Below are 26,513 nucleotides of genomic sequence, written 5' to 3' on the forward strand. Positions count from 1 at the left end.
ATCTTTTAGAACTAATAGATTTTGTTGTGTATGCATATGCTAATAATATTTTTTTTTTATTGAAAATATTGTTTTGATAAGCACTTGTGTAGCTATCAGATGATGTACAAAATCCAGAGCACCATATTTTGGTTTTACACATCTTGCAGAAAATATTTTCTTTCGGTGGAATTTTGTATAAACTATCAAAGCTGTGATGTGTATGAGAAAATAATAAAAACGGAAGAAACAGTCCAACCAACTGCAATATGGGAGGCATGGCCAAGCCGAGAATGAGTTAAAGGACAGTGTAGTAAAAGAGGTATGTTGGCCTTGTTATTTGATGGGTTATCATTCTGTACTATAACAGTAGCAGTCTTATCATTTCCTGCCGATTAGATTGTAAGATGCCCAAACAGAGCTCAGTAAATGACAACTATCAGAATAAATGGAAACAGAAAATCGGTATAAATAGGGTGATAAAGTAGTCCAGGGGATCCACTGGATACAAGAAGAAAATCTTTCAGGTCAGTGGTACAATTGTATCTATTACAGCACTGCGTGTTGTCACCTTCTTCACAAGTGTGTGTATCTATATCAGAATGGGTGGGGCATAAGTGTGCAATTTCTACAATTCGACCGTACATTTTGACTTTTAATTCAATTATGTGACTTTCAAAATTAGAAACTAAAAACATGTATGTGTTTGCTTTGCATGGTCATTCCCCAGTAAGGTGCAGAATGACTTCAGTAGTATAGATGTTGCTTTTAAAAATAAAAGATGTACTCTTTGGTTATTTTAGGAGATTTTTTTTTTTTTTTTTGGGTGGGGGTATATTTAGGGTAGTTTAGTTTATTACATTTAGTGTTGTTTTTATTTGTGCTTTTTCCTTTTTATGAGTTTCATTCTTATTTATTTAAGTTTTTTTTTGTGCTTTTTATGAAATTCATTCTTATTTGTGTACTCTAAGGCCGCGTACACATGATCGGTCAAACCGATGAGAACAGTTAGATGGACCGTTTTCATCGGACCAAACCGATCGTGTGTGGGCCACATCGGTTATTTATCCATAGGTTAAAAAAAAGCAATCTTGTTTTAAATTTAACCGATGGATACCTAACCGATAGAAAAAAAACGATCGTTTGTAGGCACGTCCATCGGTTAAAAATCCACGCATGCTCAGAATCAAGTTGACGCATGCTTGGAAGCATTGAACTTTGTTTTTTATAGCACGTTGTTGTGTTTTACGTCACCGTGTTCTGATACGATCATTTTTTTAAATGATGGTGTGTAGGCACGACTGACCATCAGTCAGCTTCATCAGTTAACCAATGAGAACGGTCCATCAGACCGTTCTCATCGGATGGACCGATCGTGTGTACAGGGCTTAAGTTATTTAATTGTTCTTTTACATATTTTATTTTTTTAAATAAATAAATAAAATAACAAGGCAGTTTTTGACACAAGAAAAGTTCCAATATGGTTGAAAGAAGCTACCTTTAGGATTGTACCCTAAAGCCCCGTACACACGATAGGAATTTCCGATGGATAAAATTAGACGGACTTTTTCCATCGGAAATTCCGACCTTGTGTATGCCCCATTGGAGTAATTCCATCGGAAATTGTGATGAATTCCATCTGAGTTTACATAGAGAACATGTTCTATTCTACTCCGATGGAATTTCGTTGTGAATTTGGTCGGACAAAGGTCTGATCGTGTGTACAGGGCATTAAAAGCCAACAAAAGAAAAACTTACTTTGACTTTTCCCAAGACTACAATGCATTTGTCCAAAATGGCAGATTTTTGTTAAAATCTCCCGAATTTTCTATTATATTTCAGGGAAATTAAAGTGGTTCTAAAGCCTGGACATTTTTTTTACCTTACTGCATTCCCTGCATTAAAGTGATTGTAAAGCTATATATTTTTTTCTTTTTAAATAACCACTTGCCGCCCGCCAATGACATATTGACGTCGGCAAAGTGGTTGTAGAATCCTGACTGGACGTCATATGACGTCCTCAGAATTGCGGCGATCGTTGTTGCAGGGTGTCAGTCTGACACCCCGCAACACCGATCAAGGTAAAGAGTCTCTCACGGAGACTCTTTACCACGTGATCAGCCGTGTCCAATCACGGCTGATCACAATGTAAATAGGAAAAGCCGGTAATCGGCTTTTCCTCACTCGCGTCTGTCAGACTAGAGTAGAGGAGAGCCGATCGGCTGCTCCTGTGACAGGGGGGGTTTGTGCTGATCGATCATCAGCACAGCCCCCCCCCCCAAGGATGCCCACTGGACCACCAGGGATGCCCACTGGACCACCAGGGATGGCCATATAGACCTCCAGGGATAAAAAAAAAGAAAAGGATGCCAACCTAGACCACCAGGGATGAGGAGGAGACAAACAATGGATGCCAATCAGTGCCGCAATGGATGCCAATCAGTGCCCACAATGGGCATCACTGATTGGCAGGCATTGTTTGGCACTGATTGGCATCCATTAGTACAACACATACAATAGTGCCCATCTATGCCCATCCGTGCCACCTATCAGTGCCCATCCATGTGCCGCCTATCAGTGCCCATCCATGCCGCCTATCAGTGCCCATCCGTGCCGCCTATCCGTGCCCGTCCATGCCGCCTATCCGTGCCCCTCCGTGCCGCCTATCCGTGCCCAGCCGTGCCGCCTATCTATGCCCATCTGTGCCACCTATCCGTGACCATCCGTGCCGCCTATCCAAGCCCATCCATGCCGCCTATCCGTGCCGCCTATCAGTGCCCATCCGTGCCGCCCATCAGTGCCGCATATTAGTGCCCATCAATGCCACCACATCAGTGCCACCTCATCGGTGCCCATCAGTGCCACCTTATCAGTGCCCGTCAGTGCAGTACCATCAGTGCCCATCAGTGAAGGAGAAAACATACTTATTTACAATGTTTTATAACAGAAACAGAAAAAAACTATTTTTTTCTACATTTTCGGTAATTTTTTTATTTTTTTTGCAGAAAATAAATATCCCAGAGGTGATCAAATACCACCAAAAGAAAGCTCTATTTGTGGGTACAAAATGATAAAAATGTAGTTTGGGTACAGTGTAGCATGACCGCGCAATTGTCATTCAAAGTGCAACAGCGCTGAAAGCTAAAAATTGGTCTGGGTGGGAAGGTGTATAAGTGCCCTGTATGGAAGTGGATAATAAACATGTTATACTTACCTGCTTTGTACAATGGTTTTGCCTAGAGCAACCCCGATTCTCCTCCTCTTGGGTCTACTGAAGGTGCTCCTGGCTCCCCAACCCTCACCCGCTGAATGCCCACCATAGTTTGTTTTGGGAGCACTCACGCTGCCGTGCTCCCAAGCCAGCTCTGTACATTTGTAAACACACAGAGAGCGGGTTTGGCACCGCCTTCTACTTCCTCCTCACTGGCTCTGTTTCACAGCAGCAAGAGCCAATGGCTCCTGTCAGTCACATCCTGTAAGAGAGTGGGGGGCAGGGCTGAGCCGTGCTATGTGTGTCAATACATACACACAGCCTGGCTCAGGATCAAGCCCACGTGTGTGCCACTTCCTATGGATATACAAAAACAAATCTCCTGCGCTCTGGTATTTTCGGGAAGTGCTATGAGGTGGTGCAGTTCAATTAAAAGTTATCCTCTAGAGTCTTGCAGCCCTCCTCAGAATCGTGGGAATTCATAGAACTATAAAGGAGAAAAAAAGAGAGCGGAGGGCGCACCGACCTAGTGTGATACTGATAAAATAAATGTATTCAAATATTAAAATCAATAGTTATACTCACAAAATTGGAGTTAAAATCAGGCTTTAAAATGAGTGCAGCAGATGTCCAGCAACATCAGTGGAACACGAATAATCGTTTGAACCAACAGTCAATATTACAGCTGACGCGTTTCAGGGGCGTACCCCTTTCTTCAGAGCTTAGTGTTCTGCAGTGCTCCCTCGCCGTGGTGTTTGTGGGAATATATATACACATGTACACACACACACACCCACACATGTGGACTGACAGACCTGTGCTGATAGGTCAGGGTCAAGGTTTACTCCTCCCAGATAAGGGATAAGCTCAAACAGCTCCATGCATATCAGCTGGAACGCACGCCAGCCAAAATAGGACGATGGTGCGCTTCGAGCTGATATGCATGGAGCTGTTTGAGCGATCCTTCGGAGAGTGGCGTCAATCGGGTGACAGGTAAGCCCTACATGCTATCTCCACTTGGGAATCATATATAGGAGTACCCCTTTCCCTGTATACCCGGTCCATAATTAAGGAATTAAACCAATGCAACACAATAACACACACATATATATATATATATATATATATATATATATATATATATATATATATATATATATATATATGCTTGGAGCTAATGACAGGGGACAAAGTCCCTATGTGATGCCATCTTAAAAATTGAGGCTGAACTGGTATGAGACTACCCTCATGTAAGAGATATGTGCTCCGAGGGCTAGGAGGAGGGGCCCATGGTGAGGCCCCCCCCCTCCTTATCTGGGAGGAGTAAACCTTGACCCTGACCTATCAGCACAGGTCTGTCGGTCCACATGTGTGGGTGTGTGTGTGTGTACACGTGTATATATATTCCCACAAACACCACGGCGAGGGAGCACTGCAGACCACTAAGCTCTGAAGAAAGGGGTACGCCCCTGAAACGCGTCAGCTGTAATATTGACTGTTGGTTCAAACGATTATTCGTGTTCCACTGATGTTGCTGGACATCTGCTGCACTCATTTTAAAGCCTGATTTTAAATCCAATTTTGTGAGTATAACTATTGATTTTAATATTTGAATAAATTTATTTTATCAGTATCACACTAGGTCGGTGCGCCCTCCGCTCTCTTTTTTTCCACTTCCTATGGAGGCACACCAAGAAGAGGAGGCACATGGGGAGCCGGAGGTGGGCCCCAGAAGAGAAAGTTGGGGACCGCTCTGTGCAAAACCAGAGAAGGTAAGTATGAATTACTTTAAAAAAAAATAGTTTACAAATGCTTTAAAACTTTCAAATTCATGCATTCCTTCAAATTTGAACATCAAAGCTGTATTAAACTTACAAACAGAACTGTATTTTATAATATTTTTTATACCAAAATTAAGCTTTTGAAAACGAAAACAATATTCCCCCTATTAACTACTATACATTGCAGGTCATGATAAAGCAGTCACTAGCAAATGAGTTCCAGGATCTACAGTAACCCACTTACACTTGTTAAAGCATTTTAAAGACTTTTTTTTTCTTTTAAAATAACAAATGTTATACTTACCTACTGTGTGCAATGGTATTGCACAGAACAGCCCCGATCCCCCTTTTCTAGGGTCCCCCGCTGGCGCTCCTGGCTCCTCCTCTTCTTGGTGTGTAATCATAAGAAGGAGCTTTCTATGGTGGCACACCTGCAGGCTCAATCTTGAGCTGCGCTGCCTGCGTCAATAGGCACAAGCAGCAAAACTCGGGCCAACCCCCCGGTTCCTTCAACACTGGATTTGACTGACACCAACGGGAGCTAATGGCTTCCCCTGCTCTGAGAAAAGCCTGTGAGAGTGGAAAGAAGAAGAGAGAGTTGCCGCAGATGGACACAGCTCTGGATCAAGATAAGGTTTTGGTAAGTATAATGGGGGTGCGGAGGTGATACACATACACAAAATGTTTACGCTTTACAACCACTTTAAAGTAAGTTATGAATAAGCACTAGGGGTTGGTGTGAAACGCGTCAGCTTGTAACCCGTTTGCTGTGGCATGTATCTGGTGTGTTTTTTGATTTTATAATAAAAGCAATACATTTTTGGAGTGCGGCTGTCCAGAACGTTTTCCCTTCAATTTAAAGTGGACCTGCTGACTTTTTACAATTGGGGCACTTACCTGTTCAGGGATCCCATGTCGTCCTTACCCAAGCCGATTTTTAAATTGGCTCTCGGGTGCTGGCGCCGCCATCTTAGGTAAGGGAAACTAGCAAAACCAGGTACCCTCACACCCCCCCCCCCCACAAGGTGCACTGGAGGGGGAGCAGACAAGCCCGCGGCGCGCTCCCATGACCGGGTCCGAAGCTCCGTGACTGCGGGACCCACGGACCCGATCGCCGCTGGAGTCCCGCGATCGGTCCCCGAGCTGTAAACACAGCTTCCCCATTCTTTACTGTGGCGCCATCATCGATCGTGTGTTCCCTTATATAGGGAACCACAATCAATGACGTCACACCTACAGCCACACCCCCCTACAGTTAGAAACACAGATGAGGTCATAAATAACCCCTTCAGCGCCCCCTGTGGTTAACTCACAAACTGCAACTGTCATTTTCACAGTAAACAATGCATTTTAAATGCATTTTTTGCTGTGAAAATGACAATGGTCCCAAAAATGTGTCAAAATTGTCCGAAGTGTCCGCCATAATGTCGCAGTCACAAAAAAAAACGCTGATCGCTGCCATTAGTATTAAAAAAAAAAATGCAATAAAACTATCCCCTATTTTGTAAACGCTATACATTTTGCGCAAACCAACCGATAAACGCTTATTGCGATTTTTTTTTACCAAAAATCGGTAGAAGAATACGTATCGGCCTAAACTGAAGAATATGGGGGGTATTTATTATAGCAAAAAGTAAAAAAAGTAAAAAATATTGAATTTTTTTCAAAATTGTCGCTCTATTTTTGTTTATAGCGCAAAAAATAAAAAACGCAGAGGTGATCAAATACCACCAAAAGAAAGCTCTATTTGTGGGAAAAAAAGGACGCCAATTTTGTTTGGGAGCCACGTCGCACGACCGCGCGATTGTCAGTTAAAGCGACGCAGTGCCGAAACGCAAAAACTGTCCGGGGCCTTTAGCTGCCTAAAGGTCCCGGTCTTATGTGGTTAAAGCGGAAGTAAACCTATCCATTTACCAGTTTAAAAAAAGTAAAATTTCCAGGACGTGGCGAAACTGTTACACTCCTATTGGTTGTGCTCTTAACCAAACTGTCAAACCACCCAATGGCTGGTGTCATAACTGATGACATGTGCAGCATCATGGCAGTTGTAGATTAAACAGAGGCAAAGATGGCAGCTTCTGATAGGAGGGTTTACTTATACTTTAAGTAACATGTATTCATGGTGTTTGTTAGCACATACTAAATTTGTTCTGGGTACAAATATGTAGTGTGCCAATACCTCTGACATTATGCAGCTTTAATACGGCTTTCTTTCAGAAATATACATTTAAATAAAAGCTCAATATACTTTCTAAGGCTGCATTCACACCTAATCGCAGCGTTTTGTCCCGCGAATTGCGGTGACAAATTGCGGCCTTTTGTATCGCGATTTGCAGCGACAAAACGCCGCGATTTTAACCCCCATTAACCCCCAGGTCCACATCTCCTATGCCGAACGCCGAAGCCGCCTGAAAAAAAGGGTCCGGGACTTGTTTTGAGCTTCAGGCGTTCGGCGTTTCGGCGTTCGGCGTGGAGATGTGAACCATCTCCATAGAGGGCAATGGTATTTCTCCCCTCCAGCGTATCGATCGTCGGGCGTCGGGCGTAAATACGCCTTGGTGTGAATGGAGCCTAAAAGCACTGTATGCACTTTCAACAAAACTGTGATCCTCATTTGTATAAGATTTGCTTGAAGTGGAATTAAATGATCCGTTATGTTGTGTTTTCTATTCGGAGAGTTCTATTAGAATTTTCATTATAATGGACTAGAAAGCTAATTAACTCACCATATGGTGATGGACATATTGTTGACTTTTAATCTCACCTTGTCTTGTAGAATGCATTTCAGCAAGATCTTGGCCATACTATCAGTTCTGGTCGTCTGTACCTGGGCTTCCAGTTTCTTTGATGAAGAGTGGCATACTTGGAAGTTGAAATATGGTAAACAGTTATTCATATAATAATGACAAATATAATATAATGTTTAGATATCATTTTTTTTTTAATAGGGTAACTGGAATTTTTATACCAGTCCCCGCAGGAACTTACAATTGAACGTCTATATTTTACTGATATACACTCCTGGGTCAGTTTGATCTGATAAAAATTAGCTAGAACTATCATTAGGAGGACATCCACACTAACAAAAGAGTAACTATACAATAGCCATTTGCCGACTGACGTACAATATATATACATTGTGGTTTGCAAGTGGTTTACCGGGGTTATAGCTATCAGCCATAACCCCCGTATTTTTTTTTCACTGGCAGCTGGCTCTCTTATGAAAGCAGTCCAAGTGGCTCATTAGCCGCTGGATCACTTTCAGGCCCCGTACACACGTCCGAGGAACTCGACGTGCCAAACACATCGAGTTCTTCGTCGAGTTCAGTGTTGAAGCCGCCGAGGATCTCGGCGGGCCGACTTTCCTCATTGAACAACGAGGAAATAGAGAACATGTTCTCTATTCGGCCCGACGAGTTCCTCGTCGGCTTCCTCGCTGAAAAGTGTACACACGACCGAGTTTCTCGGCAGAATCCAGCTCCGACCGAGTTTCTGGCTGAATTCTGTCGAGAAACTCAGTCGTGTGTACGGGGCCTCAGATGTGGCGGGAGCAGACGCCCCCCCCCCCCCCCCCCCCGCCACTCGCTGGTGTTTTTTACCATTTTTACCAGCTTACCGCTTACTGTTTTTACCAACGCACCCGAGAAATGATCCGACGGTGCGGCCGGCTGGTCACATTGGCGAACAGAGAACAGATTGTCTCTGATAATCTCTATGGCCTTGGAGGACCGGAGTGACGTCATGACATCACTTCCAGTCTAGGGCGGAAGTAAACACATTTATTAAATTGTTTTAAAACAAACGCTTACTTTTTTCTTAAACTTTTGCTTTTAAGGGTAAATGAGGGATTTATAGCCACTCCCAAGTCGCCCCAAGTCGCGCTGTTGAGAAGATCAATTGAAGTGAATGGAGCCGTCTTAATATACACTACTGAAGTCGCTCCGACTTCAGAAAAGGTTCCTGTACTACTTCAGTCCGACTTCTAGGCGACTTGTATTCATTGATTTCAATGGAAGTTGCCTCAGAAGTCGGATCAATGTCTTTACTGCAGCGACTTTTCAGGAAGGCCCCTTTCACACTGAGGCGTATTTCAGGCGTTTTAGCGTAAAAATAGCGCATAAATAATGCCTGAAATACTCCTGCCCCAGCATTCTCAATGTGAAAGCCAGAGGGCTTTCACACTGAGGCGATGTGCTGGCGGGAGAAAAAAAATCTCCTGCAAGCAGCATCTTTGGAGCGGTGAGAGGAGCGGTGTGTATACCGCTCCTTCCCATTTAAAGTAATGGGAAACCACGGTAATCCTACCGGCAATGCGTCTTTACACATTGCGGGCGGTATTCACCCTTTTTTGGCCTCTAGTGGGGGTTTATACTGCACCACTAGCGGCCGAATACCGCCGCAATTCCGCGGCAATTCCAACGGTATAGCGCCGCTATACCGCCACCGCACATACTGCCCCAGTGTGAAAGGGGCCGAAGTGAAAATAGTTTTTAGGGCAAACCCCTCCCTCCCCCATCCCTCCCACAGAGCTGATTTTAGTTTGATTGCCCACTGGAAAGTCGCCTGTCCTGGAGGCGACTTCTAAGTCGCCCCAAGTTGCGCTGTGGTGCGCGCTCGGGTCACGTCCAGGTCGCCTCTCAAAGAGTCGTTTCGCCCCTGTGCAAACCGACTCTTATATTTTTGACTATAAGTCGCTGATTGTCGACAATACTAGTAAAAAATTTTATAAAAATAAATATAAATAAGTACAAATTCTAGTATATATCCCATAGTTTGTGGACACTATGGGCCAGATTCACAAAAGAGATACGACGGCGTATCTCCTGATACGCCGTCGTATCTCTGTGTTACGGCCGTCCTAACTATGCGACTGATTCATAGAATCAGTTACGCATAGCTAGCCCTAAGATCCGACAGGTGTAATTGAATTACACTGTCGGATCTTAGGATGCAATTCTAGGCCGGCCGCTAGGTGGCGAGGCCATTGCGGTCGGCGTAGAATATGCAAATGACTAGTTACGGCGATTCCCGAACGTCCGCGCTGCCCGTCGATCTAACTTTACGTTGTTTCTGTCGAGTTACGCCGCGTAAAATTAGGGCTGAGCCCTAGTTGTTCTAAGCCATGTTAAGTATGGCCGTCGTTCCCACGTCGAAATTTAAAAAACCACGTTGTTTGCGTAAGTCGTCTGTGAATGGCGCTGGACGCCATTTACGTTAACGTCGAAACAAATGACGTCATTTAGCGCAATGCACGTCGGGTAATTTACCCGACGGAGCATGCGCAGTACGTTCGGCGCGGGAACGCGCCTAATTTAAATGGTGCCCGCCCCATTTGAATGGGGCGGGCTTGCGCCGAGCGCATTTACGTTACACCCATGCAAGTTTACAGGTAAGAGCTTTGTGAATCAGGCACTTACGCTGTAAACCTGCGGCGGTGTAATGTAAATCAGATACGTTACGCTGCCGTGGAGCAACGTAATTGTATCTGAATCTGGCCCAATAACTTTAATCAATCTACGCTTAATGGGATTTTTTTTTACTGAAATCATGTAGCAAAATACATATCGGCCTAAATTTAGGAAAAAAAATTAAAACAATTATTTTTATGGATATGTTTTATAGCAGAAAGTAAAAAATATTGTTTTCTTTTCAAAATTGTCTGTCTTTTTTTGTTTATTGTGCAAAAAAAAAAACTCAGTGATGATCAAATACCACCAAAAGAAAGCTCTATTTGTCAGAAAAGAAAATTATAATTTTATTTGGGTACAGTGTCGCACGTCTGCACAATTGTCAGTTAAAATAATGCAGTATCATTTAGTTAAAAATGGCTCGCTCATGAAGGGGGGTAAATAATCTGAAAGTCAAGTGGTTAATATTGATAGCTTCTGCTATTTACATTTTTAATGTGTAAAACTACTTTTGATGTGTAATGGCTTTGTCACGCTTTACTGTTAAGCTCATACCAATCATTTGAACCTATAACATAACAGGCAAAACATATGTCTCTGGGGAGGAAGAGGCGTCACGGAGGAAAGCTTGGGAAGACAACTGGCACATGGTCCAGAAACATAATGCACTGGCTGACCAAGGCCTCAGTACCTTCACAATGGCAATGAATCATTTTGCAGATCTGGTAAGAGAACACATTATATTTTTAGTTTCCGGAATCTTCTCTTATCATAGTCATCTGTTCTACAAGGCCTCATCGATGAGGAGAAGCGCTGATTCTTATCAAAGACAAGGCTTGTTTAGTGATAAAAGGAGCTGTTGGGCTTAACAGTCAAAGGCTTCCAGATAAAACTGTTATGCCGCATACATACGACCGTTTTTCATGACGTGAAAAATGTCATGAATATGTAGGGACAAAACTTTATTTATGTTGACACTTTTTGTTTCAGACAAGCGAAAAAGTGAAGTCAAGAAGCTGCCTGTTTCCTACAGAACACCCAGAGAATCTTCCAAAACAGACATATAGCTCACATAGTAACCTACCTGAGAATGTTGACTGGAGAGAATCGAAATGTGTGACTCCTGCTAAACAACAAGGCATCTGTGGGTCCTGCTGGGCTTTTGCTACGGTAAAAAATGTTCACACTTCACTACCTGCTTTTTTTTTAACAAGCTACTACAAAACATATCATATTATTATTATTATTATTATTATTATTATTATTATAAATTAAGAGTAAAAAGTATCACATGTTAAACCTACATGTAGCACTACCCCCGCAGGAGCTGCTGGTAACTGGCCCTCCTACTCCTGCACGGACACGCATTATCCTCTTGCATCCAGACATAAGAAGTCAGTCCCTTGGCTTTGTTTTTATGTGTTATTAGGGGTAACAATTTGGATTGGTGAAGGGATATATGGGATGCCAACTTAAAGTGGAAGCCCATGCTAAAACTAAAATTCCTGCATCTATAGCCACCAACATTCTAACACTAACCTCTCTAGCCCTGAAGCCAATCTGACCTGATCACCAGCGGCAGAAGCTCTGCAGCGGCTGTGAAATGAATGGGAAGCAACGTCACTCATAGGCCTCGTACACACGGACGGACTGTCCGGTGAAAACGGTCCGCCGGACCGTTTTCATCGGACATGTCCGCTGCCGGATTTTAGTCTGATGGTTGTACACACCATCAAACCAAAATCCCCGCGTACAGGATACGCGATGACGTGGCCGCGCCGTCGCCGCGACGATGACGCGGCGACGTGCGCGACCCTGGAAGGTCAATGCTTCCACGCATGCGTCAAATCACTTTGACGCATGCGAGGGCTTTCGGCCGAGCGGACATGTCCGGTAAGTCGTACAGACGACCGAACATGTCCGACAGACAGGCTTCCAGCGGACATGTTTCTTAGCATGCTACCGTGTTTCTCCAAAAATAAGCCCGGGTGTTATATTCATTTTGGCAACAAAAGACCCAGTAGGGCTTATTTTCGGGGTAGGTCTTAACATATTCAGGAATCCCCAGTTTGAACAAACTTAAAATGCCCAAATCCTTTCTTTTACAGTAGCACACAATACAGAATGTGTGTGCACCTGCAATTTAACAGTGCAAACACCTCAGCTCTCCTCCACCTCTCCCAGCCACCAGCGAGGGACCCTGGCCCCCCTCCCTCTGCAATGCTCGAAGCAGGGAAGAGAGCACACCAGCATGTGAAGAAAAATAATCTGCAAATACCTTGTGGAGTAGCCATGCTGCATACCACACACAGTACCGTATGACATGTTGATTGCAGAGGCTCTGCACCGTACTTTCAGTGACCCGCCAAAGCTCTGTGAAGGGAGGGTGGGCAAGATCCCCCACAGACAGGCGGGAGAAGAGACCAGGGGGGAGATTAGCTGAGTGCCGCTCTGTAGCAAAGTCACCTGACACCACTAGAGAGAGAGTCTCACACACACACACACACACAGAGCACACTGCCTTAATAGGATTATACCATGTTTCCTCGAAAAGCACACAATTTACCCCGAACTAGGGCTTATTTTCGGGGTAGGGCTTATATTGCAGCCCTCCTGGAAAATAGCGCTAGGTCTTATTTTCGGGGTAGGTCTTATTTTCGGGGAAACACGGTAAGAAACATTTGTCCGCTATAAACCTGTCCGATCCGCCGGAAAATTGTCCGGTCGGACGTACAGACGACCGAACATGTCCGCTGAAACTGGTCTGCGGACCAGTTTCAGCAGACATGTTCGGTCGTGTGTACGAGGCCATAGAGTTACTATGGGGCTTCCATTGACGGATGTGTCCTCTGCACCCACCTCCACAGTGAAGCCGCGGCTGACAGCTCAGCGTGGGATCAGAGTTTCTGCCACTGAAGATCGGGTCTGAGCGGCTCCCAAAAAGGTATGTATACTGATTTTTTCTTTTCAGGGCTAGAGAGGTTATTGTTGTAGAATGTTGGTGGCTAAAGATTCAGGGATTTTAGTTTTAGCATGGTCTTCCACTTTAAATCAAAGAAGCGAACCCAGGGACAAATTCCTTCGTATGTACAAGGTCTTGAACTGTCCACTTTTGCTGGACACTGACAGTCTCTTAAGATGAAAAATGCAAAAGCCCCTTAAGGACTAGAAACTCTCATGCCTTGTACACACAACCGGTTTTCAAGACGAGAAAAATTCAATTTTTTATATGCAGTGCAGACCACTAAGCTCTGAAGAAAGGGGTACGCCCCCGAAACGCATCAGCTTTAACATCGATTGTTGATTCAAGTGACTATTGCGTTCCACTGATGTTGCTGGATTTCTGCTGTACTGTCCTTTAAAGCCTGTTTTTAAACTCCATATTGTGAGTATAATGATTGATTTTAACATTTGAATAAAATTCATTTTAGCAGTATCACACTAGGTCGGTGCGCCCTCCGTTCTTTTCTCTTTTTTATTCTCAAGAACACCCAGGGCAAGGGAAAGGGAAGATTAAGCACAAAGCTGTCTTTCTACATGTGGCAGTCTTTCTCCCTGGAAGTCCCTGACTGTGCTGATGTACTCACACTGTTCTACTTGCTCCTGCTGTCTCTTAGGTAAAATACCTTTCAAACTGCAATACTGCCAGGATCCTCCCAGGCCAGCTTAAGCTCCAGCCCAAAGCAGAGTCCACCCTACCAGGTGTTCTCTTATAGGGTCACCGACAGTCTCCTCAGCACTCCATCTCCATCTTTCACCCAACTCCCCTGTTAGCATGACTCAACCATATTGAAGGGCTGGCTTAAAGCGGTGGTTCACCCTCCATAGCAACATTTTAGCATAAATTAAGGCATAGTAGCGCGAGCTACAGTATGCCTGTCTTGATTTTTTTAGCGCGGTACTCACAGTGCAATCGTACATTGAAGATTCCGACTCCCCGCGGGGAATGGGCGTTCCTATTCAGACGGAGGATGATTGACGGCCGGCTCTGGCGCGTCACGCTCCCCGAAGACAGCCGGAGTAGGTCTCGGCTCTTCACGGCGCTATACGGCGCCTGCGCACAGACTATGCGCAGGCGCCGTGAAGAGCCAAGCCTATTTCGGCTATTTCCGGAGAAGCGTGACGTGCCAGAGCCGGCCGTCAATCATCCTCCGTCTGGATAGGAACACCCATTCCCCGTGGGGAGTCGGTATCTTCAATGTACGATTGTAATGTGAGTACCACGTGAAACAAATCAAGACAGGCATACTGTAGCTCGCGCTACTATGCCTAATTTTATGCTAGAAGAATTTTTTTTTTTTTGTTTTTGTTTATAGGGTGAACCCCCGCTTTAACCATCCTGCAAGGCCCACTCCCTGAGGATTGGCTAAGCTCCCCTAAGTATGCAGATCAACTCTCCAGGCCTCCACCCTCCAGCTTCTAGAAATTTCTCAAGACTTCCAGTAATAAACTCTTGATTAACTCAAGATTAAAGACTCATTTTATCATGAGCCAGTAAATTTGCCAACACTATTGTAGTAGCACATTAGAGGGTGCTACACACAGAATGCATGAGACATTGGAGTTGATTTACTAAAACTGGAGAGTGCAAAATCTAGGGCAACTCTGCATAGAAACCAATCAGCTTCCAGTTTTTTATTTGTCAAAGTTTAATTGAACAAGCTGAAGTTAGAAGTTGATTGGCTATCATGTACAGCGGCACTAGATTTTGCACTCTCCAGTTGTAGTAAATCTACCTCAATGTGTTGTAAGGCAGTATACACATAGAGAACTGATACATAGCCATGGTCTTTTTGAGGGACATACAAATAAAAGCAAAAACTGATATAAAATCAGAAGTTTGTATTGTTTAACAACATTAAAAATCAAATATAAGGCTCTACAAAAATCATTAAAAAATATGTCTGCCTTTAGGTTCACATAGATGTAATGATTCCAAAGAAAACTCCACGTTTACACGTCTGCCCCCTCTGCCCCAAAGCACCCCCCCCCCCCATGTTGAGGGCATGTGGCCTGGTATAGCTCAGGGAGGCACTCCCTCGTCACCCCACCCCCCCTTTCCTGGCCTGCAGGGATTTTTTTCTGTCGTTTTTTTTTTTATCGGTGGCATTGTTTTGTGTACATTTCAACTGTCAGTTGGGAAGCCCGCTGACAGCTGATGAGTCATCGGTTGTTAAGGATGCTGTGACCAGCTTCCTGGCCTGCTGCTTAATAACAAGCTATTCTTCAAACAAAATTTGAATCGGTCGATCATTTTCGACCTATCTGAATTCTAATCATTCTAAAAGTTTGGAATTCGTTAGAAAATGAATAAACGTAACCTATTCCAAAGAATTTTAACAAAATTTGTTACTATTCGTTACTATTTCATTCCAAAAGTTTGTCCAAATTTGTATTTGGACCGAAATGAATTGCGCATATCTAACTATTAGTAACCCAGTTTAAGGTTCCTGTAGAGCAGTTGGTAAGTATATGAATTGCAATCTTCCACAGGCTATTCGGTGGAGTCTAGTCTTTAAGCCTGTCCTTTAAAGCTCTGCATGCAGTGATTTAATTTTATTAGATAATTGATAAGCCCCTTTTTTTCTGCTAGCAGCGGTAAAATCAAGCAAGGCAAGTGGCCACTCACCAGTTCCAGACACATTGCAAACTCCGATTTGGACACTTGGCTGTCAGCAATCCTTCTTGATCTGTACTTAAGGTGACTCAGGTCCTCAGCACTTCAGGCCTCAGGCTACAGACCATGAGTACACCCATAGATACGGAGATGTGCACTCTGCAGTCCCTTCCAGCAAGAGGAAGCTCTCTCCTCTAAAGCTTGGGAGAAAATTGTTCCTTCCCCTTCTGTTAAGAGTGTATATCGGGAACTTGTAGTCCATTACTCCATTTACTCCTACGGCAAGGTCCTTTCTCAGACTACCTCTCCAACAGTTCAATGCAGCCTGCATTGAGTCCTTTCAGATTCTCAAGTTCCCCAGTCTCCCCACTGAGTAAAGGATGAATGGCGTAAAAGCCATCATGTATAGACACACACAGTTGTGCATAGTAACCAATCAGCTTCTAGGTTGTATTGTCAAAGCTTAATTGAATATGCTTACAGGGGTTGTAAACCCTTGTGTTTTTTCACCTTAATGCATCCTATGAAAAAAAAACATCTGGCAGTGACCGGCCCCCCAGCCCCCCCGTTTTACTTACCTGAGCCCCGTATTTCCGTCGGCAGAGACGCTCTCTCCCTCTCTCCACGGGGTCCCGGCTCTTGATTGGATAGATTGATAGGAATACAGCCATTGGCTCTCACTGCTGTCAATCAAATCCAATGATGCGCGTGTCAGGGGCGGGGCCGAGTCGGCATTCATGTCTCTGGACACAAATGCTGGACTCGGGAGCACGCCCGCAAGGGAACCTCTCCAGGGGAGCACTTCTCCTAGGGGGTCTGATGCGGGGAGGAGCTGCGAGAGCCGCCGGGAGACCCCAGAAGACGATGATCGGGGGCCATACTGTGCAAAACAAACTGCACAGTGGAGGTAAGTATGATATGTTTGTTATATATTAAAAAAAACAAGGATTTACAATCATTTTAAGTTAGAAGATGATTGGTTAATATGCACAGCTGCACCAAATTCTGGGTGTACCAGTTTTAGTAAATCTCACTCTGTGTTTTTATAGCGTCTCTCTCTCTCTCTCTCTAGCCAAGCACCTGGCCATTGGCTGCATGTGCTGATTGAATGCCGATCTTCCAGCTTGACTGTTCAACAAAAGCAGGTTATTAGACCAACTTCTGTTGAACAGACAATGGTAGAAGTAGAGTGAAATTCGTCTGTTTCCTGCTGGCCCGGACAATATTTGGTTTGTATATACCAGCCTTAAGTCTCTGATATGTTCTGTTTCAGGTGGGTGCTGTTGAATCACGGTTATGTTTAAAGAGCAAGGAACTTGTGAAGCTCAGTGAGCAGCAGCTGGTAGACTGTGACTCTGAAGATGGTGGATGCTGTGGAGGGTTTCCAATCGCTGCACTTTTGTATGCAGAGATGAACGGCATCATGAAGGCTGAAGATTATGAATACACAGGAAAGGTTTGCTTATTTATCTCACATTTTTCTGATTTTCGCTGAGTTGGAACTCACATCCTAAATGGAAAGCAAGATACCTCTTCCTTAAACAGCTATAATGATTGCCTAACATCAGTGCAGATATATTTTTTCTTGAAGCATAAGTTCATCCAAAAAAAAAAACTGAAAAATCAACACAAGGGACATAACTTACAATCAGTAAGATGTGTCCTTTGTGCTGATGTTTTTATGTGAAATCCATCTCCATCCATTAACCCCCCAACCCCACCACTATAATTCTCCTAATAGAACTAAGGGACTGCCACAGGCTCTCATCAAGAGATCAAACTACAGGTATGTCCACCTTTTCAACCCATCTCCTCCATTCATAATAGCCATACAAATGCTTCTATTAAAGTAACACAATCTATAAATGCAGTGGTGGCCAGTCCATTAGGGGTCGCCCCCTCTATCCACAGCTGCCATGTCGCCCCCTCTATCCACGGCCGCCACCCCCTATTCATGACTCCCGCCCCTTTCAGGATGGCAGGCTCATGAATTACAGCAGCTGTTTTTTTTTAGGCACCTTATTAGAGCCAGAGGCTTCAAAATAGGATGAGCTCCAGGTGCAGAGCATTGCGCTACAAGCCCACACAGGTGTTACAACAGCGAATTAATATTCATTATTGAAACACTGATCCTCAATCTGGCCCATCAGAAGTGGGTCTGAGACCCATTTTCCATTTGGCCAAAAAGAGAAGAGTCCCGATTGGCCACCGAGGTGGAGGAAGAAGGAAGTGGAAGACGCCGCCACTGTGATGCTTGTGGAGACCAGGGGAAGGGGAGGCCACCGAGCAGGGGAAGCCACTGGTGAAGCCCGTAAGAAGCGCTAGGGTAAGTGCTCCAGCAGGCCTGATCGACCCGGGGGGGGGGGGGGGGCTGTAACTATTTGACTATTTGTCGCCCCCCAAAAGAAATTACCACCGGCCGCCACTGATGGGTGGATGATTGAAAGGTCCACCCCAATCATTCATAGAAGCTGTAGTACCGGCTTCTATGAATAGAGCAACTAGAGCAACTGAGAAGAAAGGGTGGGCTTAGTGGGACAGAGAAGGATTTCACCTACAAGAAGAGGCCTAAGCCCAAGGGACACATCCTACTGACTGTAAGTTACAGTATGTTCCTTGTGCTGGCTTTTCTGGGGGTTTTTTGTTAGTTGTTTTGGCTGCACTTAGGCTTTAAAACTGTATCTTCATTATGCCATAGAAAATATTAGTTTAAAACCTATTGTAAGTGGCACATTTTGAATTAGAATTTTGATATATTTGCTACACATCATTACTTTCTGGATTTATCGCTCTGTGTCAAGATTTGCCGTGTGACTTGGTGATGTCACCCTGTGACACTTTTTTTTATAAATATTTTTATAGATAAATTCTTCTGCATTTGGCACTTTTTTTTTTTACAATATTGCACTTTTTGTATTATTGCACTGAATATTAGTATTGTATGATGCAAATACAGTATCTCACAAAAGTGAGTACACCCCTCACATTTTTTAGGTATTTTATCATATCTTTTCATAAGACAACACTGAAGAAATTACACTTTGCTGCAATGTCAAGTAATAGGTGTACAGCCTGTATAACAGTGTAAATTTGCTGTCCCCTCAAAATAACTCAACACAGAGCCATTAATGTCTAAACCACTGGCAACAGAAGTGAGTACACACTTAAGTGAAAATGTCTAAATTGGGCCCAAATACCCATTTTCCCTCCCCGGTGTCATTTGACCCATTGGTGTTATAAGGTCTCAGGTGTGAATGGGGAGCAGGTGTGTTAAATTTGCTGTTATCGCTCTCACTCGCTCATACTGGTCACTGGAAATTCAACATGGCACCTCATGGCAAAGAACTCTCTGAGCATCTGAAAAAAAGAATTGTTGCTCTACATCAGTGGTTCTCAACCTTCTAGTGCCGTGACCCCTTGATAAAATTTCCCAAGTTGTGGGGACCCCTAACGGTAAAATTATTTTCGTAGCGTGGGTTGTAAGCACCCAAGGCAAGAAAATTAATTTGTGCCCCTAACCCACAGACATTTAGCGTTCCCCGAGTCCCTTCACTCGTACTGTATTAAATCCCCTTATGGTACATTTTAGGATATACCACGCTTTCTCTTTGTTCTCCTTTCTTTCCCTTTTTTCTCTCTCTATCCTAATTTCTTGTTTTTTTGTTTTGTTTTCCCCCATCCCTCTCTCTAGCCATCTTTCTTGTTCTTTCTCTTATTGTTTCTCTCTTTCTTTCTGCATCCCCCTCTTTTCCACTCCCTTCCATGTAGTCTCTATTTTAATTCCTTCTCTTACTCCTTGGTGGGGGGGAATGGGATGAGTGGCAATGCTGGTGGGAAGTTGGGATGAGTGGCAGTGCTGGCAGGGGGTTGAGATGAGTGGCAATGCTGGGTGGAGTTCTGATCAGCCAACTTAGGTGCTCTTGATCAAGGTCATCTGCTGATCTGAGAACTGTAGTGGGGCCTTTTAATGGCAACTATAAATCACAGGTAGTGTTACTCAATGTGTCTCCAACTTTGTGGTTTCTCGCAGCAGTGACACCTATGCCCAAATCAGGAGATACTGTCTCCTCCAGCCCCTCCCACTTCACTTTCCTCACCAGTCAGATGACCTCTAGTCTCTGTCCCTCAGCCATACTGTGAACTGAGTGGGCGGTCACAAAAAGGCTGGGAGAGTGGAGCGGGCTTCAGGAACAGCCCATGATTCGGTGACCCCTGGCAAATCGTCATTTGACCCCCCGAGGGGGTCCCGACCCCCAGGTTGAGAACCACTGCTCTACATAAAGATGGCCTAGGCTATAAGAAGATTGCCAAGACCCTAAAACGGAGCTTCAGCACAGTGGCCAAGACCATACAGCGGTTTAACAGGACTGTTTCCACTCAGAACAGGCCTCGCCATGGTCGACCAAAGAAGTTGAGTGCATGTGCTCAGCTTCATATCCAGAGGTTGTCTTTGGCAAATAAATGCATGAGTGATGCCAGCATTGCTGCAGAGGTTGAAGGGGTGGGGGGTCAGCCTGTCAGTGCTCAGACCATACGCTGCGCACTACATCAAATTGGTCTGCATGGTTGTCGTTCCAGAAGGAAGCCTCTTCTAAAGATGATGCACAAGAAAGCCCACAAACAGTTTGCTGAAGACAAGCAGACTAAGGACATAGATTACTGGAACCATGTCCTGTGGTCTGATGAGTCCAGGATAAATGTATATTGTTCAGATGGTGTCAAACATGTGTTGCGGCAACCAGGTGAGGAGTATAAAGACAAGTGTGCCTTGCCTACAGCCAAGCATTGTGGTGGGAGTGTCATGGTCTAGAGCTGCATGAGTGCTTCCGGCAGTGGGGAGCTACAGTTCATTGAGGGAACCATGAATGCCAACATGTACTGTGACATACAGAAGCAGAGCATGATCCCCTCCATTTGAAAACTGGGCCGCAGGGCAGTATTACTATATGATAACGACCCTAAACACACCTCCAAGACGGCTACTGCCTTACTAAAGAGGCTGAGAGTAAAGGTGAAGGACTGGCCAAGCATTTCTCCAGACCTAAACCCTATTGAGCATTAGTGGGACATCCACAAATGGAAGGTGGAGGAGCGCAAGGTCTCTAACATCCACCAGCTCTGTGATGACGTCATGGAGGAGTGGAAGAGGACTCCAGTGGCAACCTGTGAAGCTCTGGTGAACTCCATGCCCAAGAGGCTTAAGGCAGTGCTGGAAAATAATGGTGGCACAAAATATTGACACTTTGGGCCCAATTTGGACATTTTCACTTAGGGGTGTACTCACTTTTGTTGCCAGCGGTTTAGACCTTAAAGGGGTTGTAAACCCTTGTGTTTTTCACCTTAATGCATCCTATGGAACGCGCCCTCAAGGCTGTAGACAATGATGCAAACTCAGCCTTATGCAAACCAATCACTTACTGAATACATTTATTGGGATTTCTTTTTCCCCACATGCTGTGACAAACAAAACAATACTCAACAGAGACATTTTCCACTGAATAGCAGTCATGAAGTGTTTTCTATGGCCCAGGTGACTGCTCCAAAACTCTGCATAGTTCTACACTTTTGTTTGGAGCAGTCAAAATAATGGTTAAAATTAAAGATACCAATCCATATACTGAACTGAGTTTCATTTTATTTTTTAAAGAAAATGGCCTGCTCCTATAATTCTGATAAAGCAGTATTTCTGAATGCAAGCAAATCCTATGTTATGACTGGAGAAGAGAACATGGCATCTTCAGTAGCACATGAAGGTCCAATTACTGTTGGATTTGGAGTGGACCTAGAATTCATGTTATTTCATAAAGGTAATGTATCATCCTTTAAAGTGGAACTATGGGCAAAATATATTTAAAAAATTACATATATGGTGAGGGTGACAACCTGTCACTTGCAATAACACAGCATTTTTTTTCTTTCTAAGCCCCTCCTGTAACAGAGATTTATTAGCTGTTGATCCTGCCAAGCTGGCTCAAATTAACTATTTCCATTAAATAACTTTGTAACCCCTGTGTGTGTGCTGTAATTGATTAAAGTAGTAACTAGCTACATATAGAAAGTGTAACTGTGTACTGGCAGCAGTACGGTGACTTAAAAATAAAGAAGGTTACTGTGTGCGGAACAAAAATATGAGTGTATGTGGACAGCCAACTGACACTTGCAAGTACCCGTGACTTCCCATCTGCTGGCAGAATCAAATAAAGCCGGGCCGAGTGCTTCTTCGCCATTCGGGAGAAGCCTTTTATTTTTAACAGTGAATACAAGGCTTCCTCTGACTGGCCGAGGTGGAACTTGTGATGCCATCTGCCCACCTCTCCACCTCAGCCAATCGCAGGAAGTCTTGCATTGATTGATAAAAATAAAAGATTCTTCTGATTGGTGGAAAAGCAATCAGCCCAACTCTTTTTTAATTCCGGTAGTAGACAGGAAGTGAAAGTAGCTAAAGCTGCTGCAGTATATTACAGTGTACATAGCAACCAGGGCATTCCCTAGTAGAAATAGTTTATAGTGACATTAAAGCTGGAATTCTACTCTAGAAAGTATATTAGCACTAAAGTACTATTTTGTTTGTACTTAAACTAACTGTTTCGGTCAAGCTCTTTTTTAATCGGGATGAGCTGAACACCCCCCGGTTCAGTTCGCACCAGAACCTGCGACCGGACCGAAAGTTCGCTCAAACTTTAGAACCTCATTAAAGTCTATGGGAATCGAATGTTCGTAATCAAAAGTGCTAATTTTAAAGGCTAATATGCAAGTTATTGTCCTAAAAAGGGTATGGGGACCCGGGTCCTGCCCTAGGGGACATGTATCAATGCAAAAAAAAAGTTTAAAAACAACAGCAGTGATTTTAATGATGCTGAAAGTCAAAAAAATAGTGAAATTTTCCTTTAAATATCATACCTGCTGGGTGTCTATAGTATGCCTGTGAAGTGGCATGTGTTTCCCGTGTTTAGAACTGTCCCTGCACAAAATGTAATTTATATAGGAAAAAAAGTCATTTTAAAAACTGCTTGCGGCTTTAATGTAATGTCTGGTCCTGTGCAAAGGACACTAAAACAAAATACTGGAGGTCCCTGCCTGTATTTGTATGAGAACACCAGCAATTGTATTCAGGTAAGCTTTAGGTGCACACTGTGCAAGGACTAAATGAAAATTCTACAGCTAGCACAATCACCTGCCTGCCTGTCAGTATATTATAAACGGATCTAGCTAAACTGAATACAGTGTATACATATATATACAACACCTGGCATGCATATATATCCTCTACACACTGTAACTGAAGCTCACTGACTCGTCTGCCTGCTCTATCGCACTCAAATGAAATGACACTGGGCCAGATTCAGGTACAATTGCGCCCGTGTAACGTAAGCCGTTTACGTTACACCGCTGCAAGTTTTCAGTTTTAGTGCCCAATCCACAAAGCACTTACCTGGAAACTTAAATTTCGACGCGGGAACGACGGCCATACTTTAGACAGCAATACGTTTGCTGTCTAAAGTTAAGGCACCCAAAACGACGACTAACTTTGCGATGGGAAACTAGACTAGCGGCGACGTAGCGAACGCGAAAAACCGTCGTGGATCGCCGTAACTCCTAATTTGCATACCCGACGTGGTTTACAACGCGAACTCCCCCCAGCGGCGGCCGCGGTACTGCATCCTAAGATCCGACAGTGTAAAACAATTGCACCTGTCGGATCTTAGGGATATCTATGCTTAACTGGTTCTATGAATCAGTCGCATAGATACTCTGAGAGATACGACGGAGTATCTGAGATACTCCGTCATATCTCCGTTGTGAATCTGGGCCACTGTCTCTCTCTCTCTCTGTCTGTCTTTAACCACCACAGCAACACACTACACAAGGCTGCCACGCAGGTGGCCTTATATAGTGTGGGGTGTGTACTAAACCCCCGAGACATAATTGGCCAAAGTCACCCTTTGGTCAATCACCCGCGCTGTGATTGACCAAAGCATGCGGGTCATAGTGCATGCTTGGCCAATCATCAGCCAGCAATGCACTGCGATGCCGCAGTGAATTATGGGCCGTGACGCGCCACTTGAATTTGGCGCCAACGGCCCATAATGTTCGAAATTCGGCGAACGGTCGAACAGCCAATGTAAAGTCGAACATGAGTTTGACTCGAACTCAAAGCTCACCCCAATTTTTTATATACAAAAGTTAATATTCTAATAATGTGAAACATTCAGAAAATATTTTTAAAATGTGATTTTGCTCTTAGGTGTTTATGATGGATCATGTGCTCCAAGTATGAATCACGCAATAATTATTGTGGGTTATGGGACAGAAGCTGATGATGAAAATGGTAGCCAGGACTACTGGATAATAAAGAACAGGTATGTACAACATCTACCTTCTACATGAACTAGTTTATTCTGTAAGACAGGCGGTGTCCAACCTGTGGCCCACACAGCCCAAGATGGCTATGAATGCGAATGCGGCTCAACAAAAAAACGTAAATTTATCAAAAACATTTTTTTGGGGGGGAATTTTTTCGTAAAAATTTATTTACACTTAGCGAACACATGCAGCTGAAAATAATTTCTCAGTGTCTCTTTATTGGACTTTTATAAGTTTGAAAAAATATCAGACTCTTCACAATCACGCCTTATTCATTTCATCAGTTTTCGGCAAGGATGAGGCACACAAATTAGAACCAAAATATCTGCTGAGCACCTTGAGAATGAATTGATAATTGCTACTACATCCATCCAACCAGATATTGATGGGTTAGTTTATCAAGATCACAATCGACAGAGCCCCTTGGACTGGCTCTATACACAGTGCCTGTGTGCAGAGTTGTCCAAGGATGGCTTGGTTTAATGGCGTAGGGATGGTAGGGATGGCGTAACGACCACCCTATGGTTCTTTCATTCAGTAAAGGAAAGGAAGCACACACTTAGGGCACTTTCACACTTGGGCATGGGGGGTGTCGGTGGTTTACTGTCATTTTTGCAGTGCTTTTCAGCTGCTAACGGGGTGCTTAAAACCCCCACTAGTGGCCGAAAAAGAACTAAAAGCGCCCCGCTATCGGCCGTAAAGCACTGCAAAAACAACGGTAAAGCAACGCTATTTTTACCGCCGATGCCTCCAACACCCAAATGTGAAAGTGCCCTAAGTGTGTGCTTCCTTTCTCTAAATCCAAATGAATGTTTAACCACATTTGTACTGCTGTCGTTTCAAAATGGAGAAGACAGTTATTTACCCACTGCCATTTATAAACAGTACTGACTAAAAGAACCATAGGGTGGTCGTTCCGCCCTTTGATGCCAATGAACCAAGCCATCCTTGGATAACTCCGCACACAGGCAGTGTATAGAGCCAGTCCAAATGGCTCTGTAGATTGTAATCGCTGTGTGTGTACGTTTACATCTGAGAACCCTCACCTTCTTCTTACAATGGAGGGGGGGGGGGGGGGCATAAACGAATAAATAAATTAATTATTCATTCATATTTGAAATGTAGCAATTACAGCAGAAGCACATTCAAGTAAAATTTAAGCGCATTTCCCGCATCCCATGGGAACACACTGCCCTTGTTAGACGTGAGCGGGTGGCATTATTTGGTAATGACATCCCAAACGCATCTAGTGAACACAGCGCCTTTGGTGCAGCACAATATTTATTAGCCGCTCCTACTCTACTTTTTGCATGTTTGACAGCCCATTGAAATTAATGGGCTGTCAGATACGGAATACACAGTGACGTTCTGGTGTTAGCCGGCCTTAACCCTTTCAACTCCCCTTCCTCTCCTACACATCTGATCTGCACATTGTGGGGCAGATCCAGAGAGCAAGTACGCCGGCATATCTACTGATACGCCGGCGTACTTTCAAATTTCCCACGTTGTATCTTTAGTTTGAATCCTCAAACCAAGATACAACGGCATCTGGGTTCGATCCGACAGGCGTAAGGCTTCTGTGATTGAAGGCACACTAAAGCCGTTTATGTCTATGGAAAGCGCACCCTGAAGTCGCCAAAAGTAGTTGGGAATCGGTGCAGTGCCACAAATGCAGTGTTGCACCGATTCGGACAGTACCATTGCCGTCAATAGCCGCTGATTTGGCATGCGATTTGACATGTCAAATCGCATGCCAAATGGCTCCAAGATGAATCTAGTCTAAAATCCAGGGGTTATGTAGCATACATATAGCCGAGATGCCAAAATTTGTATTTCAAGCTTCAGTAGGTAAATTCATTGTATTTGTCATTGATTGCTCCGATCTAAGCTTTATTTTTACTTCTTACTCCTTACAGCTGGGGAGAGGAGTGGGCAGACCAAGGATTTGGAAAAATCAAACGCAACGTCAATATGTGCAGCATATCAGAGATGGCAGCCACGATTGATATTCTCGGGTGAATGTTTATTATCAGGACATATTCAAGTTATGATTGTCATAAAAATGATGTAAACCTTCTCAATGACAATGTAAAACGTGGACTCTGTATATAATGTTGGTGCCTTTCCAAAGTTCATTAAATGATTTTAAGCAA

General features: G+C 44.0%; 1 protein-coding gene across 1 annotated transcript; it reads left to right on the forward strand.

Annotated features, from left to right (window-relative positions):
- Positions 1-404: 404 nt before the first annotated feature.
- LOC120931432 (zingipain-2-like) lies at positions 405-26,513 on the forward strand. The gene is made up of 8 exons (XM_040342860.1): positions 405-506; positions 7,748-7,851; positions 10,962-11,104; positions 11,370-11,549; positions 17,270-17,452; positions 21,644-21,803; positions 24,242-24,356; positions 26,277-26,513. The coding sequence occupies exons 2-8, from the start codon at positions 7,749-7,751 to the stop codon at positions 26,377-26,379; spliced, it is 987 nt and encodes a 328-aa protein (XP_040198794.1). The 5' UTR covers positions 405-506; position 7,748; the 3' UTR covers positions 26,380-26,513.

Source organism: Rana temporaria, chromosome 3 (genome assembly GCF_905171775.1).
Source record: "Rana temporaria chromosome 3, aRanTem1.1, whole genome shotgun sequence".
NCBI lineage: Eukaryota > Metazoa > Chordata > Amphibia > Anura > Ranidae > Rana > Rana temporaria.